The following is a 17,001-nucleotide window of genomic DNA, read 5'->3' as shown; positions in this document are numbered from 1 at the left end:
TCATATTGGTCAAAGTCTAACCGATTGTGATAGCCGCCTGCAATCCATATTTCAAGCAGAATTGCAGATGAAGCTCACATACCAACTTAGCCTCGCTGCCCAGTTTCACACTCATTTTACTGGAAAATACTTCGGCCCTCATTATAACTCAGGAATACAGTACATGCAGATCTGGTCAAACAACTGTGCTGGCTGATGGGCTGTGCTGCAGGAGTCCAAGGTGGAAGTGAGTAAATGTGTACTGAGGTCAGGAGCAGCAAAGGTGGAGGTGAGGGTATTATTGAACAGATCGATAGATGCAACAAGTATCATGATGAGTGGAAGGCCAAAGGCTAGGCAGTTGGAAATTTGAAAGTGCTACTCTAAGTAACTTGAAGTTTAGAGACAGAAGGAAGTGGAGCTGAAGGGGGGATGTGACTGGTGAGAGCTAAAAAATAATCAGATTGCTTTGTTGAGAGGCCATGATACGAGGAGGTCAAGGGGGATGTCCGTGAATATGGAAGGGGATGAAGGAGAGGTTAAGGAAGGACAGAAGGGCAGTAAACTCGAGAGGAGAGAGGGCAAGGTTGAGATGGAGATTGAAATTATGGTGAAGTCGTTTAGTGCAACGATTGAGAATGGAACAAAGCGGGAATATCTGAATGAGAAACTTGGCCTGGGGCGCTGGTGGGTGGTAGAGTACAACATTTTAATATTGAGATGAAGAGGGGTGAAGCAAGGCGAGGTGCTAAAATAGTAGGCAGGACAGACCAAACTACTAATTGTAAGGACAATGTTAAGTTGGTCCTGAGATCGTGATATTGAAACTGACCAATATTTTGTGTAGACCCAAAGTTTGCAATCATGTGCCAGCTTTTCTTTCACTATTAAAGCAACAGTACACAAAATGATATACAGAAGTGTAACTTTATTCAACAAATTAAATCCAAGTTTCTTCAGTTCCAAACTTGAAGATATTTTTCTTTTATTCCAGTTCCTCTATTTTATGCAAGCTTTATTGAACAGTGAGTCTTTCAATTCAAGTATTAACAATATGGCTTTTATCTGGTTACAAAAGAAAATGTGCATTTAACAAAACAAAACCGTTTACAGTACCATTTATTCATTCAACATCTCAAGCATCTTTGAGCAACTTGCACAATTTTTTCAAAAATGCTCCACTGATGCTAATATTTATATTATATGGAGAGCTTTAGTGAAAAGAATTAATAATAAAGGATATTAAAAACTTGAACATCTGTATATATGGATGATCAAAGTTCAGAAATTTCTTAAATTTAATATACAGGTTTCAGATCAAATAACTTTTGTCCTGGATTTTAAAAAATATATAGAAATAATGCCTTATCTGGTTCATGCCATTGCTACTTTCCAAAGTAGATATGGCTCAACTGAGGGACATTAATAATGTGGGTGCCCGTTTGAATGGCCTTTTTAGTATAAAAGTTGTGAAATATGACTGATACCCAAAATCAGCTGGCTTAGGCTGATCAAATAAATTTTAGTAGACATGAACAAAAGAGGACATCACACAACAACTGCGTTGAGATGGTTCATTCTATGTTGTAGCTACGATTGGCAATGTTTTAAAACATGCAGCTCAAGACTCATTTACACAAAAGAGGATAACAATTTACAGGTGACATCAGTGTTTCCTCAAGTTTATTTACAGACTTACTTAGTGTTCAAGCACCCATGTTATCTCACCATTGCAGCAGTATTCTAGGCATCAAGTCATTCATGACCAACCCTTATAGCAACTGAGCTTGTGAGACTTTACATGTTACAATTTTTTTGCATCAAGAAAACTGCCTAAACTCACCTCACAAATGAGATGTCATGTTTGTGCATGTATGTCATTCCCTTAAAACTGCAGTTAAGATAAAACTTGTATGTGTTTTACAGATGTATTTTTTATAGAACAATGTAGGCATTGTGTAAACTTAAACCTCTGTAAAGAACTTTGGTTCTGCTCTTATGAATAAGATACTATGTAAGATACCCCTACCTGTGTTTTCCTGTATACAATAGGTTGAGTGAAACAAGCAATAGCAATATCAACTATGCATCATGTAATGCTATAAAATTTCAGTGCTGACATCATAAGGAACTATTACAGTCTTGTACCATGGTATAATGGTCAGCTAGCTAAAGTACAGGCATGATAGTAAACTAGCAGGTTTAAAATATAAAAAAAAACCCTTCAAAAATTGTAAAAGAATACCTTGTAGGCAGTTAAAGACAGTCATAAATGGTTTGTGCTTTGCTTGTCATGAGAAGGGATAAGTAATCTTGACTGGACTACTTAAAAACACCTTTGAACATATTTTGAAATGCAACAGCATAACAATGCAAAATACACAAAGCAGACAATCAGCATTCCCATTCAACATAATGCACATGTAAGCTGGATCAGTGTCTGATCAGCTTAATCAGTGTCAGCCTTGTATGTACGAATAGAGAACAAGCCATTACCAACAATGTGATGCAACTAATACCATGTGAATCTGACCAGATCACTTCTCAGCAACAGAAGGCTGCTGTCACAATGCCAATTTTCATTGGTATAGTTTCAACTTGTGCATTGGCAAGAAAGTGGCAACACAAGTCAGGAGTCCAGTTAGCAATCTGACACCTGAGAGTATTAAAGCTTGACCTTTGATAGCCTCTGATCATTAGGAGTGATGACCTGCAGCAACTACATAAAATTTAGCTTTTCATGCTTTTATTGCAAGGAAAAAAATGCACCCTTTCACCCATATTATCCCAAAGTTAAAAATGAGTCGCTTCGAGACAGCAGTTCTACATATGTATTCATGCATACATATTGCTGAGCTCCTTTGGCACTAAGCATAATAAGTGAGGTTTCACTGGGATCTGTCTGCTGTACACCACATTCTGCAGATAGTGATTTGAGACCAGTAACTGAAGTATTACACAGCCATCGTCACAAAGGAGGTTAAAAGTGGAACTGCTTCACCTTTATCACATGTAGCTAATTGTCACGCGTTTTACCCATTTCAATTAAACAATAGAAACAGCACTGCATAATACATTTGTTGTACAAGAAAGTTAGAAGAATTGCTTGTGAGGTCTCATTGCAATGCCACATCAGTGAAAGTATAATTCTTATCCCCACTACTCTTTCTCCATGAAAGTGGAAGAAATTGGAATGGTGAATAAATGATTGTAAATAACAAATTTTTCATCACCCTTCATTCAAGCAGAAATGCAGAGAGGCATCAACTGAACAAGACAGAGATAAACCAACACAAATAAGCTTGTAATAAAGTCATTTTCAATTACACGTCGCCATACCAAAGGCAGTTGGCTAAAAACAGTATTCAGCTAATGTTTAGCAAAATTACAAATATTCTCTGGAAACTATTGAAAATTCATATGGTATTTCAAAGTAAAATACCAAAAGGATGCCCCAAACTGAACTGAAAACAAAAGAAAACTTTGTAGATATTGTACTTTAATTCATATAAGATGTCACATGGTCCATCCAGTTAAAGCAGTCAAGAAAATTCTAATGCTCCTTTAAAGTATTTGATATGTTTGTTTGCTGATGGATGAGGCCAAAATACAAACTAATGTGACATAACCCAATAGCTTTAAAATCCACGAATGCCAAGGACAGTGAATCACAGTTTCAATTGAATAGGCTTTTCATTAATAAAAAAGGTAAGAAAAGCTTCCTGAAAGAACAACCCTGCACAAGATCGGGATAATAAATAAGGCAGTTCTCAGATATAATTCAACTCAGAGATGTTTATCAACTTGGAATATTTTGCAGAGAGCATTAATGTTTTATGTAGTGGTTTGTACCATTGCCAAGTTTTAGTCAGAAGCTGCACATGATTTATTTTCTCAAAAACATGTAACCTTATAGAGACCTGAGATTTACAACATTCAAAACACAAGACATTTTTTATAGAAAATTTGTAAAAGTTGTATCCTGTAACTCCCTATTGCTAAATATAAATAATGTAAAATTAGACATGTATACAAGCACAGAACATTCCATTTCTTCACAGTAGTCTTGGAGTTAACTGAATATGTGCGGTATTGCTTTATTTGAATGTTAAAATTCCAGGAACTGGAATATCCACCTTCTCAGAATTTCATATTGCATACAGTACTTTGCAGTGATTGTATTAATGTTTTCTATTAGGAGTTCTTCTTTGTCTCAAAATGTCTACATTTGCTATGCCTTTTGGGGTTGTAAAACTTCCCTTTAAGAATTACAAACCCTAAAATGGCTGTTTGATTCCTGCTGTCAAGGTTATTTGATTGTTGTAATGTGAATATATCTGTGAAGATGACAATGATTTGAAGTCAACCCTAGATAATGGGTGAACTGTACTAATAGATTACAATAGATATAATAGAGCCTCACTTCAAATTTCTGAAACAAGAGAATTGTTGTAACAAAATCTTTCCCCGGCCCTAGATTTTTTTAAAAATCCCTTTCATTAGAAAGTCTATTCTGTTGTAATATCAGAGCTTGCACAGTATGTGAAATATACAATTAGTTCAGTAATTGAGTACATCCCTAATTAAATAATCTGACAGATTATAATCTATCTAGATGATGGTCCATTCTGGTTAAATATGTATATTGCATAGTGAATTTCATGCTCTACTAAATAGGGCGCAATTTTTGTGAACTGTGGAGTAGAAATTGGTAAGTGTTGCATTAATTTTTTGACCATAAAACAGGCATAACCATGACAAATTTTACAGTGGAATGTCCCACATCGAACCTGTTGATGCATTCTGGCCACTGCTAAATACATTGGGCTATTTTTTAAGGTGGCAGATACCCAGGACAGGCAGTAGGCCACTTTGCATGTGTTAATCAGAGGCCTAACATTGATTTTAAGACCCCTCTGGGGAAACTGGTTTGTGATGACCGTAGCAGATGCCGGTCCTGCTTTGTTGAGGTTTTTTTTTTAAAAGAGGCCACTAAGGCCTAAGCAGAGGTAAGTTTAAAATTAAATGCGACAGAAAACACTGCTGAGGATTATGAGTGTCCCTCCAATTCCACAATCCTTGTGAATCTTTCCCACTTCTCGCATCTGGGTCTTATTTTCAGATTGTCAGCAAGGCAAACATGTTGCCTTCAAATCTGAGAGTTACCTATGGAGCTATGACAGGGCTGGCAGCTATGTTAATGATGTGAGGCCTAAGGTTAGGATGGCCTCGGGCCTCCAGTTTGGTGCTCTGATTATGTGCCTGACAATGATCCATAACCAATTTCTACTCTTGCATCTATTAGTCAATGGGTTAATTGTCCATCTTAGAAGCAAAAGACTCTTCTGGCCTGTTTCAATTTTAACAATGATAGTAATTTTGCATAGAGCAATAGATTCAATGGTACTGCACCATCTTAACTTCAAAACTTAAACTGCTGGAAATAGACAGCAGGTCAGTGTAATGTATTCAGTGTATACCCTTTATCAGAACTGAAAACTAAAAGATATAAAATGCTTAGCAGGTTGACTGCCATATTGTGTCTTTCCAACAGTTTAGTTTTACTTGCTAATTTTCTTCGGTTTATTTGCCCATATTAACTAGCTCCATAATAAATTGGTTATTGATTTCTAATTTGTTCTAACAATACTTCCCAAATGGAACTTGCTCATAATAGTCCATGCGCACACAAAAGCCACAGTGTTTTATTGGGTATCAAAATACCCAGGGGTTTCTCGTTTTCTATTATATAAATGCATGTTGCATCACATAAATAGATTCTGCAATATCAAAGGTTGGATTTTCAATCCGAGGCCAGGAAATGGCAGTGGATCCAGTTCCAGGTCCTGACCCTGGCATGGGGGAAATTTCAAATCTTCAGCCAATTAAAGGCCAGGTATCATCCAATCAGGGACAGCAGGTGGGTTCCCAACATTGGACAGCCAATGGGAGGCCCTCCAGCACTCTTGATTGGCAGCCCCACCAGCCAAGATGGAAGCTACCGATCTGAAGATGGAGAGCGAGGGACAATATTTTCATGTTTTAAAAAGCCTTAGCTGCCATGATCCAGCAGGGGGGATGGCCAGTGATCACAGATGTAGCCTACCAGCTATTATGGGTCTGGGGTGGAGGAGGGAGTGGTGACAGTATCTCTCCTGAGATTCATCGTACCCCCCCCCGCCCCTCCCAACCTCTCACCCTAAGCCTACCATGTTGGCTTGGGCATGCTGTCCTCTTTCAAAATGGCTTGGGATCCTGGTGGTGAATCCACATGGAGACCAGCAGCGCTAAATTTTGCACCTGTCTCCAATCCAGACCCTGACCCATTAAAAAATCCAGTTTGAAAGGACCAATACATTTTGTAAATGAGCATTGGTCTCCTCTCTATGCAGTCTTCACCTCTCTCTACAAAAGTAGAAAAATGTATCAAGAAAGTTTGTTCTACTTGATATTTTAGTATATATTATGAAAATAAAATTAATTCTACATAGAGATGAGTTTAGGCACTCCCTTCAACTAAATGTCTAGGTTGGTCTCAGTAACGTGTATGAGACTGTGACACAGTGACCTACAAGTTAAAACAGTAAATGCAGCTATTAAATGAAGTGAGATCTCAACAGATCCCAGTGCAGGATCCTCACTCTATGGAAGATTTTTTTTTCTTTGTGCACTGTATCAACTGAGGTTGCCCCATTGTGTTCATTCTATTGATTATAACATTTATAATATTGCGGCTGTATGATTCTGAAATGTAAATGCTCACTCAGATCCCAAGCTTCAGACTTGGACTCTGCTTATCCTATGGAGAGGATGCAGGGAATGTTATCTGTACAAAGAGTTGTGCAATGGAGCATTTAGTGTAAAACTTGTTAAAGGTAGGATTTTGTTAGTTGACTAAAGCCCTATAAAAGAAAATGTATTTTCTGTACAAAATAACTGTCAGTGCTAACTGAGAATGGCTTATGACTCAGTTTCTTTTACTCCATCTGGTACAACCCCCTGGCCTGAAGCAAAGAACTGATGAATAATAAAATCAGACAGGCAAGTGGGAAGGTTGTTCACGATGACTGGAAGCAAGAATGCAGCTTTTCCAGGGGTGTAGAGTGTCTTGGGGTTCTTTGCTCTCAGTGCAATGGAGATATCTTTAAGAACAGGTCGTAGGTCTTCCGGCAAAGTTGCCTGCCATTTAGCATATTTTTCCTTGAATGATATTATGTAGTTTTCACCATAATCTGTTTTAACATCAGGAGAGAGCTGCTGTACGATTTGCTTGTGTTGATTGTTCCAATGGTCAGTGGTGCCAAAGATACCTAAAGAGATATACAAATTTAAGGGTTTAGGTTACATGTCCTTGCTAATGCCTAATTTTAGGGTATTGCTAAGAGTACAGTAGTAGGTAAATTGCAGAGTTAGAGAAGAAATATGTACTCCCACTACTTAAGACCAAGATGTAGTGATTCAACCAGTACATTTCAAAAGAATGTAATCTGAAAGAAGTTGAAGACGAGTGGAATCATCAGTCAATGAGTGAAACAAGTTTGATTATGAGTAGAAGCCATTGAACATTTTGAGGGTTCAGAATAAAATGTCTAATCAGAGAGTTAGGCTTCAAAAAAAATCAGCAACATTTTATTTTGTTAATCTATTAATAGACCACAGACTCAGTTTCCACCTGGTAGCTACTGTGTAGGATTATTGTTTGGGGCTGGGGGCAGACAGGAGAATGGCACTAAGGGAACTGTTCATTCAGAAAGATAGTGCAGACACAAAGAGCAGAGTAACAATTCTGTGCTATTAGCACCTATTGTGCCACCAAACAGCATTTCCACGTGTTAATTTCTCAGCAGCTTGATAAGGCCAAATTCCTATTCCACTAAGAGAAAAGCAAAATATTGCGGATGCTGGAAATCTGAAACTAAAACAGAAAATGCTGGTAAAACTTAGCAGGTCTAACAGCATCTGTTAGACGCAGAGAGAGAAACAGAGTTAATGCTTCGAGTCCGTATGAAGAATCATACGAACTCAAAATGTTAACTCTGATTTTCTCTCCACAGATGCTGTTAGACCTGCTGAGTTTTTCCAGCATTTTCTGTTTTTGTTCGTAATCCACTACATTGGCAAACACTCAGCAGCAGGCCCAATGGTCTGGCAGTTATGAATATATAATTATAGATAATTTGGGGAAATTTGCCTTCCTGGAAATAAGTAGTTGCATTCTGCCAATTTTTACAAAATAGTGGTCCAAATTTGTTAGATCAATATCCATTTCCCACTTTTCATGCTGTGGCCCATCTTCCTCAATTAACAGCTACAAGGATGGATACGTCATTCCTTAATCACTACATTTAAAGCCGTCATGCCCAGTGTTAATTGTTTGGATTTGTAACTATTTTGAGCATTTGTCCTTTTCTTCCCATACCCCTCTTCCGCTCACAATAAGGATGGAAACTACCAGCTGAATGCCACAAAGGATCTTCGACCTCACTTTGGGACTGATTGTACTACCCATCATTCAGCCACATGAAATTTAATATTAAACACTAGAGGTCATTCTCACACTATTACAGACAAGGTGAGATCAAGTAGTTTCACATTCGAAGTATGTATTCAATGTCCATGTTTTCAAGGACAAGAAATGTGCAATTTGAGTTGTTTTTTAATCAACTACTAAAATCATTATTCCTCAAGTATGAAGATAAATTGATTTTTGAATGGCAGTACAGTACAGTGCATCATTTAAAGGTATGTAATTAATTAAAGGTGCTACAATATTCAAGTAAAACTGGCCATTTTTCAAGCACATGTCAGAAAGTCAATAAAGGCTGACATCTATTACACTTTTAGATGGACTGTGCTTTGACTGGGAGAAATCAAATACAAAATAATTCCCTCGCACAATAAAATCCATTCTGGAGAAAATTGGTATTTAAATTTAAAACAACACATTATTTCAATCTGGATTATTACACTGGCCTGAATGTGTTCTCAAACAAGTAATTCATCTTTTTAACCACAGACCTTCGTCTCTTTGCACACATAAATACAGAAAATCGTATGCAGTGATATATGCATATATAATATCTCTTAGCATATGATTTGCCCGCTTTCAATTATAAAATGTCAGATGATGAAAAGAAACAGGGAGGTTTATAATAGTTGGGAGAATCTTCGAGGCCGTAGGCTTTTTCCTCTGTAGATACAAACCTGTTTTGAAACCGCCAGGTTGGACAATAGCCACTTTGATTCCCCAGATGGCAAGTTCTTGTCTCAAAACACTGGAAAACATGCTGAGAGCAGCTTTTGAAGCACCATATGCTGCAAGCCATGGCAATGGTATAGATCCTGTATTAGGACAGATTGGGGGAAAAAAATGAATAAAACAACAGCATGAACAAAATTCTGGCCAGACTTACTTGGATACATATTTGCAGCAGTAATACCCGTGCAATGCTATTTTAGGCTCAATTGCAAAAATAGAATTTGAATTCTTTTTGGTTACGCATTTACTAAAATAGAGAACTGGGAAATACTGCCCAGAAACTTTAAAAAAAAGGACAATTATTCATATTAACAATTGGATGTACTGTTTCACACCCAGTTAAGTAAGAAAGGTTTGTGCTGGGAACAGAATCATAAGGGGGAAATTTTAATTCCCCAAAATAAACAGGTAGGTTTGGGTCAGGATGGATGGCAAAATGTTAAAAATCTGTAATCAGACCCCAACCCTCCCCCTGCAGTTTTAATAGAAACTGAAACAAAAAATGGTAATTAGGAATTTACCATTAAACTTGTTTTACTGGCATACCCAACCTCAAAGTCACAGCTCCGCCAACGCCACTGAAATAAAATCCGGTGAGGTCTTATAGTTGCAGGGCTGGTATGTATATGAAAACTGAAAAGTGTATAAAAACATTGACAGCACAAGGTTTATTTTCCAAGGGATCTGGAGTATTTTTTTTCCAACCTCCAGGAAACGTTCATTTTTAATCTTTGCTTGGTGCCTTTTGCAGCAATGTATAATGAAAATGGACTGTGAAGTTTAGGGGAGCTTAACCATTTCTAGACAACATGTCTTCCTCCTCCAGCCATCCCAGTTGGCATCTTCCTATTCCCCATGTTTAAATTAGCACATTGTTTTCCTTATCTCCCGTCCCATCAGTGCAAGCTCCAAAGACCCACCCACCTCCCCACCACCCTCAAAAAAAATGATGCTATCAGTTTTCTCCCCCTCTCCTGATATCTTTTACTCATAAGTATACAACAATGTCAAGTAGATATAGCAGTAGGAACTCTTGGTCAGCTTGGTGGGGGGAGGGAGTGGTGTCTTATCCAGGCTGATTTTAGTCCACAGGCATGGACCCCAAATTACTAACACTCCATTTTACATGGAAGCAGTTGACCTGTAGTCAACCCAGTCATTTGTAGGGATAAGAGGGCAGCATAAATGAAACAGTTAGTACACTTTAAAGTAATTTCATAAATCTTGTGCTTTACCAGTGGTGTGCTAAGCTCATAGACAGCCCGTGCTGAAGGTCTGAAACTATGCATACACGTGCACACAAACAGCCACATAATATTCAGCAGCAGAGACAACTCGGGTTTTACCAAAACATTAGGTTCACCAAGTAATTAGGCGCACAATTAACTGCAGCACTTTATGAGCCAAATCATGTTCCTTATATGTACCTGAATCATATTCTAATTACTTCATGCCCATTTGTAACGAATAATAAAGGGTTTGCTTTTCTTTAGAAAAAATTAAATGCAACATATTTAGCCTAGCCCTGACCATTTCTTTTAAAACAGAAATGCATAATCTACTTAACACTTCGCTTGACTGGTTCCTAAATTAAGATTAGCCTAATTATAGAGAAAAAGGACTTTGGAAGCCTTGACTACACAGTGTGTCACAATACTTACTGATGAAGGAACTATACCTGCAATGCTTGAGATGTTAACCAGTCTGCCTTTGGCTTGGCGAAGTAATGGAAGGAACATTTTGGTAACTTCCACAGCCCCAAAGTAGTTCACCTCCATGCAGCGCTTGTAAATATTCATGGAAAGAAGTTCTGCATCAGCAATAAATTCTAAGATACCCGCATTATTCACTACACCCCAAAGTCCTAAATATAAAGAAACATGCATTAGAAAACAGCAATTTTGCAACAGGTCTACCTGGAAACAGTATTACAAGGAAATGGAAATCAAAATCTCCATTTTTTTTTTTAAAGCACATTCTAGCTTTTTGTTTTTATCTCTGTGTTTAATTGACTGCCACCTCTCTTCAAGAAATGCCCTCTCTGAAGAAGTACGGTTCTGTTCTCCGACAGGATTTCCGCCTGTCTCTTCTGCCCTGCTCACCTTCATTGCTTTCCATTTCTCTCCTGGTGTTTGACAAGGTGTTTACTAAAACCCGCTTTCACAGCCATATCTCCTTTCTCAGTGACTGTCTCCGTCTCCGACTCACCCCACGTGGATTTCAAATGAAATTCCATCCCTCTTGTTTCGAACCCACCCAGGATTACAGGTATCTCCAGGACATAAAACGTTTCTCAGACTGCTGTTCCCGTCGCATTCTGAGATCCACACTCAGTGCCATGCGCCGCCATATGAACACACTCGACCTCTCCCTCCAGCAGCACCGCCGCACCCTTTTTCAAAGCTGCGCGTGCCCCCAGTTTCATTTTATTCTTCGCCTCATCCGTCGCCTCAACAAGAAACTTTTTCTCTTTCTCTCAAGTGCTAAGGAACGCAAGCTCCAACAACTCATCGACACCAACACCCATCTGGGACCCTCCACCCCTGCTTGTCCCTCCGTCCTCACCCCATCTTCCAATCCCAGCCCCAGCCGCGTATTCAGTATACCCCCTGACCTTCCCCTCTCCGATGCTGAACGTTCAGTGCTCAGCAAAGGACTTAGTTTCATACCCTTACGCCCTCATCTCAATGAATTTCGGGCTCGGCATGATGCTGAACTCTTCTTCCGCCGTCTTCGTCTCCGTGCTCACTTCTTTGGGCAGGAGTCCCCTCCCCGTTCAACGGATCCTTTTACCCACCTCCAATATTCTCCCTCCACTTGGACCCCTCCCTCTGGATTCTTACCTTCTCTTGATCTTTTCATTGAGAACTGTCGGCGTGACATTAGCCGTCTCAATTTCTCTGCTCCTCTCACCCATTCTAATCTGTCTCTCTCTGAACTCACTGCACTCCGTTCTCTCAGGTCCAACCCCAACATTGTCATCAAACCCGCTGACAAGGGTGGTACTGTTGTTGTCTGGCGCATTGACCTCTACCTCGCGGAGGCTGAGCGTCAACTCGCAGACACTTCCTCCTACCTCTCCCTGGACCATGACCCCACCACAGAACATCAAGCCATTGTTTCCAGGACTGTCACTGACCTCATCTCCTCTGGAGATCTTCCTCCCACAGCTTCCAACTTGATAGTCGCCCAACCTCGGACGGCCCGCTTCTACCTCCTACCCAAAATCCACAAACAGAACTGTCCTGGCAGACCGATCGTGTCAGCCTGTTCCTGCCCCACGGAACTCATTTCTCGTTATCTTGACTCCCTTCTCTCTCCCCTTGTCCAGTCCCTTCCCACCTACATCTGTGATTCCTCTGACACCTTACGTCACATCAACAATTTCCAGTTCCCTGGCCCCAAACGCTTCCTCTTCACCATGGATGTCCAATCCCTCTACACCTCCATCCCCCACCAGGATGGTCTGAGGGCCCTTAGCTTCTTCCTTGAACAGAGGCCCCAACAATCCCCATCCACCACTACTCTCCTCCGTCTGGCTGAACTTGTTCTCACACTGAACAATTTCTCCTTTAACTCCTCTCACTTCCTCCAAATAAAAGGTGTGGCTATGGGTACCCGCATGGGCCCCAGCTATGCCTGTCTCTTTATGGGGTATGTGGAACATTCCTTGTTCCAGTCCTACTCCGGCCCCCTCCCACAACTCTTTCTCCGGTACATCGATGATTACTTCGGTGCTGCTTCATGCTCTCGTCGGGACCTGGAAAAATTTATTAATTTTGCTTCCAATCTCCACCCCTCCATCATTTTCACATGGTCCATCTCTGACACTTCCCTTCCCTTACTAGACCTCGCTGTCTCAATTTCTGGTGATAGACTGTCCACCAATATCCATTACCAGCCTACCGACTCCCACAGCTACCTCGACTACAGCTCCTCACACCCCGCTTCCTGTAAAGACTCCATCCCATTCTCTCAGTTCCTTCGCCTCCGTCGCATCTGTTCTGATGACGCTACCTTCAAAAACAGCTCCTCTGACATGTCCTCCTTCTTCCTTAACCGAGGTTTTCCATCCACGGTCGTTGACAGGGCCCTCAACCGTGTCCGGCCCATATCCCGCGCATCCTCCCTCACGCCTTCTCCTCCTTCCCAGAAACATGATAGGGTCCCCCTTGTCCTCACTTATCACCCCACCAGCCTCTGCATTCAAAGGATCATCCTCCGCCATTTCCGCCAACTCCAGCATGATGCCACCACCAAACACATCTTCCCTTCACCCACCCTGACGGCATTCCGTAGGGATCGTTCCCTCCGGGACACCCTGGTTCACTCCTCCATCACCCCCTACTCCTCAACCCCCACCTATGGCACCTCCCCATGCCCACGCAGAAGATGCAACACCTGCCCCTTCACTTCCTCTCTCCTCACCGTCCAAGGGCCCAAACACTCCTTTCAAGTGAAGCAGCATTTCACTTGCATTTCCCCTAACTTAGTCTACTGCATTCGTTGCTCCCAATGCGGTCTCCTCTACATTGGAGAGACCAAACGCAAACTGGGCGACCGTTTTGCAGAACACCTGTGGTCTGTCCGCAAGAAAGACCCAAACCTCCCTGTCGCTTGCCATTTTAACACTCCACCCTGTTCTCTTGCCCACATGTCTGTCCTTGGCTTGCTGCATTGTTCCAGTGAAGCCCAACGCAAACTGGAGGAACAGCACCTCATCTTCCGACTAGGCACTTTACAGCCTTCCGGGCTGAATATTGAATTCAACAACTTTAGATCTTAAACTCCCCCTCCCCCCATCCCCACCCCGTTTCTCCACCCCCCCCCCCTTTTTTTCAATAATTTATATAGATTCTTCTTTCCCCACCTATTTCCATTATTTTTAAATCTAAAACTAAAACCTTGTTAGTCTTTTCCACCTCACCCCCACTAGAGCTGTACTTTGAGTGTCCTGTCTTCCATTCTTAATTAGCACTTTTCTTAGACAAATATCACCACCTTCAACACCTCTTTGATCCTTTTGTCTGTGACATCTTTTGATTATCTGCTCCTATCACGGCTTGCTTATCTCCACAATCACCACACCCTCAACTTCTCTCTTCCCCCCCCGCCACCCCCCACCTTAAACCAGCTTATATTTCACCCCTCTCCTAACCATGCTTCAGTTCTGCCGAAGGGCCGTGAAGGCTCGAAATGTTAACTGATTTCTTCTCCACCGATGCTGCCAGACCTGCTGAGTTTTTCCAGGTAATTCTGTTTTTGTTCTTTCTTAACATTGTTCATTAAACTGGGTAAGCACACAAAACTGTTGAAGTTTACATCACAGGCCATTCATTCCAATGTCTTTGCTGACTCTTTGCTCAAGCAATTTAAAACTAGTCCTACTGTTCTGCTGTCTTCCTGTATCTTCCTCTGCTTCATGTATTATATCTAGTTTTCCTTTAAAAGGTACAATGGCCTTTGCCTCAATGTCTCCCTGAGGAAGATATCCTATGCTTCAACAACCTGCTGTGCAAAGAAATTTTTCCTCATCCTCTATGATATTTTTAAATTGATGATTCTTCATGACTGACTTCCCAAACCAGAGAAAACATTAGGATGTTAAACTGGGGAATAATATACAAGTGATGAGTTGTGACTGGTGTTGCCTTAAAACAGTACCTTTAACAAAATGGAACATCCCGAAGCACTTCACGAAGGCAAAACTTTACAACTTTACGCTTTAAGCTTTAAGGAGGCTGTTAAAGAATCAAAGCTTATTTTTCTGATCAAGCTTCAATCACCTTCCATCATCCTGTTCCTATTATTGTTCATTGTAAAGCTTTGCCTTTGTGAAGTGCTTTGGGATGTTCTATTTTGTTAAAGGTGCTGTTTTAGGGCAACAGCAGTGACAGCTCATTATCAATTGTACATTATTCCCCAGTTTAACATCCTAACGTTTTCTCTGGTTTGGGAAGTCAGTCATGAGGTAGTATCAAGCTGGAAGGGTTTAAGAAGACTGTTCCAGGGCCTGAATCCAAGATGACTGAAGATTCATTCAATAACGGTGAAGCAGAGAAAGAGGAAGATGCAAAGACCAGAGCCAGAAGAACAGATAAAATTAAAAGGAGCATAGGAACTTTAGCAACAGGAGTAGGCCATTCAGACCCTTGAGCCTGCTCCGCTATTCACTTAGATCAGAGCTGAACTACATTTCAATCACAATTACCCAGCATTGCTTCATATCCCTTCACCTAATCCCTTCCCTTCATATCCTTACCTAATAGAAATCTAGCTCAGTCTTGAAAGCTTCAATTATCCTAGAAACCACAACCTTTTGGGAGAGAAAAATTCCAGATTTCCATTAACTTTCATGTGAAAAAAGGTTCTTTTTTGAGTCTGCAAAGATAGAATAGGGTGAGGTCATGAAGGCACTTGAACCCAAGGACAAGGATTTCACATTTCATGAGTTGTAGGGGCATTGGACATTGGCAAGAATAGAGATACACAGGAATCCAGAGTTGGAGAAGCAGAGGGTGAGTTTGGACATATGACTGTGGGAAAATATAGAGCTAGACTTCCAGGTGAAAGGGTTGAATGGTAGAAGTCAAATAAAATGATTGATTTACCAATTTTCAACAGAGGAAATTACAACTCATTCTTGACTTGAGAGATCGGCAGTCAGCTGATCAAGGTTATTGCAGAAATGAGGGCAGCGGTGAAGGGGTTGAGCTGGCTGTTGTCAGCAGATGTATGGAGAGTGGTCCCATGTCTCTGAATATAGCTTCCTAGGAGAATAATGTAAATGTGCAAAAGGAGGGGGACATTGATTGAATCCAAAGTAACCTAGAGGCGCATAGATTAGTTTCAGAGCTGGGAAAAGTAGAAGTGGAACCATTGTCCAAAAAATGAGATGAGGGAAGGAGAGGAAGATGGAATGATCAACTTAACAGAGAGCTGTACAAAAGTCAAAAGCACTAGCACAGAATCACAGTCACAGAGAATGTCATTGGTGCCTTTGGTTAAGGGTACCTTGACGCTTTTGGCAGGGTGGTAGTCAGAGTATGGAAATTCAAGGAGGGAATTTTGGAAGAGGTATACACAGAGCTGGATGGTAATTACACATTCAAGGACCATGGAGAGGTTATTTGTAGGATAGTAGCTGGAAAGTATGGAAGGATTACAAAAGGGTTTTTTGAGAGGGGAATTAATGTTGGCAGTTTTGAAAGGAGAAGAATACTGCCTGGACAAAGCAAGTGTGCTATGATGCAACTGACTATTATGGAAGGTTGTTGCAATTCAGGACTTGGGTTGGAAAGGAGTTGAGGGAGCAGGTGGTGGATTTCAATGAAAAGATATGGTTGGTGAGTGTACAGTGAGAATGCATAGAGCTTCACGACTGGGATGGAGAAGAAGCTGAGGGAGATCAGAGAGAAGAAGGAGTCGTGATTGCTGTGCATATAGCTTTGATCTTAGAGATGAAGTAGTCCATAAGACCCTTGCACTTGGTGTTGGTGGGAGGTTAGTGATAGGAAGCTTGTTGTTAAGATTGTGATCCAGGATAATCCTGGAATAAAAGGAGGAATTAGGAAGTGGTCATTGGAGAGGGAGAGGGAGTTCCTTGAATGGTCAAACCAGATGCAGTGGTAATGCCAGGAGCTCTCAAATCTTGAGGGTTTAAGAGGTGGGAAGGCAGTAGCATTAGGAGACCATGAGGACTTGGAGAGGTCAAGGGTATCAAGAGCAAAGCAAATCAAGTGGGTTAAATGGTTGACCATGGC

General features: G+C 40.8%; 1 protein-coding gene across 1 annotated transcript in view; it reads right to left on the bottom strand.

Annotated features, from left to right (window-relative positions):
- Nucleotides 1-6,760: 6,760 nt before the first annotated feature.
- Nucleotides 6,761-17,001, bottom strand: part of LOC144681393 (estradiol 17-beta-dehydrogenase 2-like) — a 44,970-nt gene continuing 34,729 nt past the window's right edge. Inside the window, exons 3-5 of the mRNA XM_078542985.1 lie at nucleotides 10,917-11,102; nucleotides 9,184-9,321; nucleotides 6,761-7,289 (exon numbers count right to left, since the gene is read on the bottom strand). Coding sequence (XP_078399111.1) covers nucleotides 6,940-7,289; nucleotides 9,184-9,321; nucleotides 10,917-11,102 — 674 coding nt within the window. The 3' untranslated portion in view covers nucleotides 6,761-6,939. The remainder of the gene's footprint in view (nucleotides 7,290-9,183; nucleotides 9,322-10,916; nucleotides 11,103-17,001) is intronic.

Source organism: Cetorhinus maximus, chromosome 6 (assembly GCF_964194155.1).
Source record: "Cetorhinus maximus chromosome 6, sCetMax3.hap1.1, whole genome shotgun sequence".
In the NCBI taxonomy this organism is placed as follows: Eukaryota; Metazoa; Chordata; class Chondrichthyes; order Lamniformes; family Cetorhinidae; genus Cetorhinus; species Cetorhinus maximus.
This window is presented reverse-complemented; position numbering and strand designations above follow the sequence as displayed.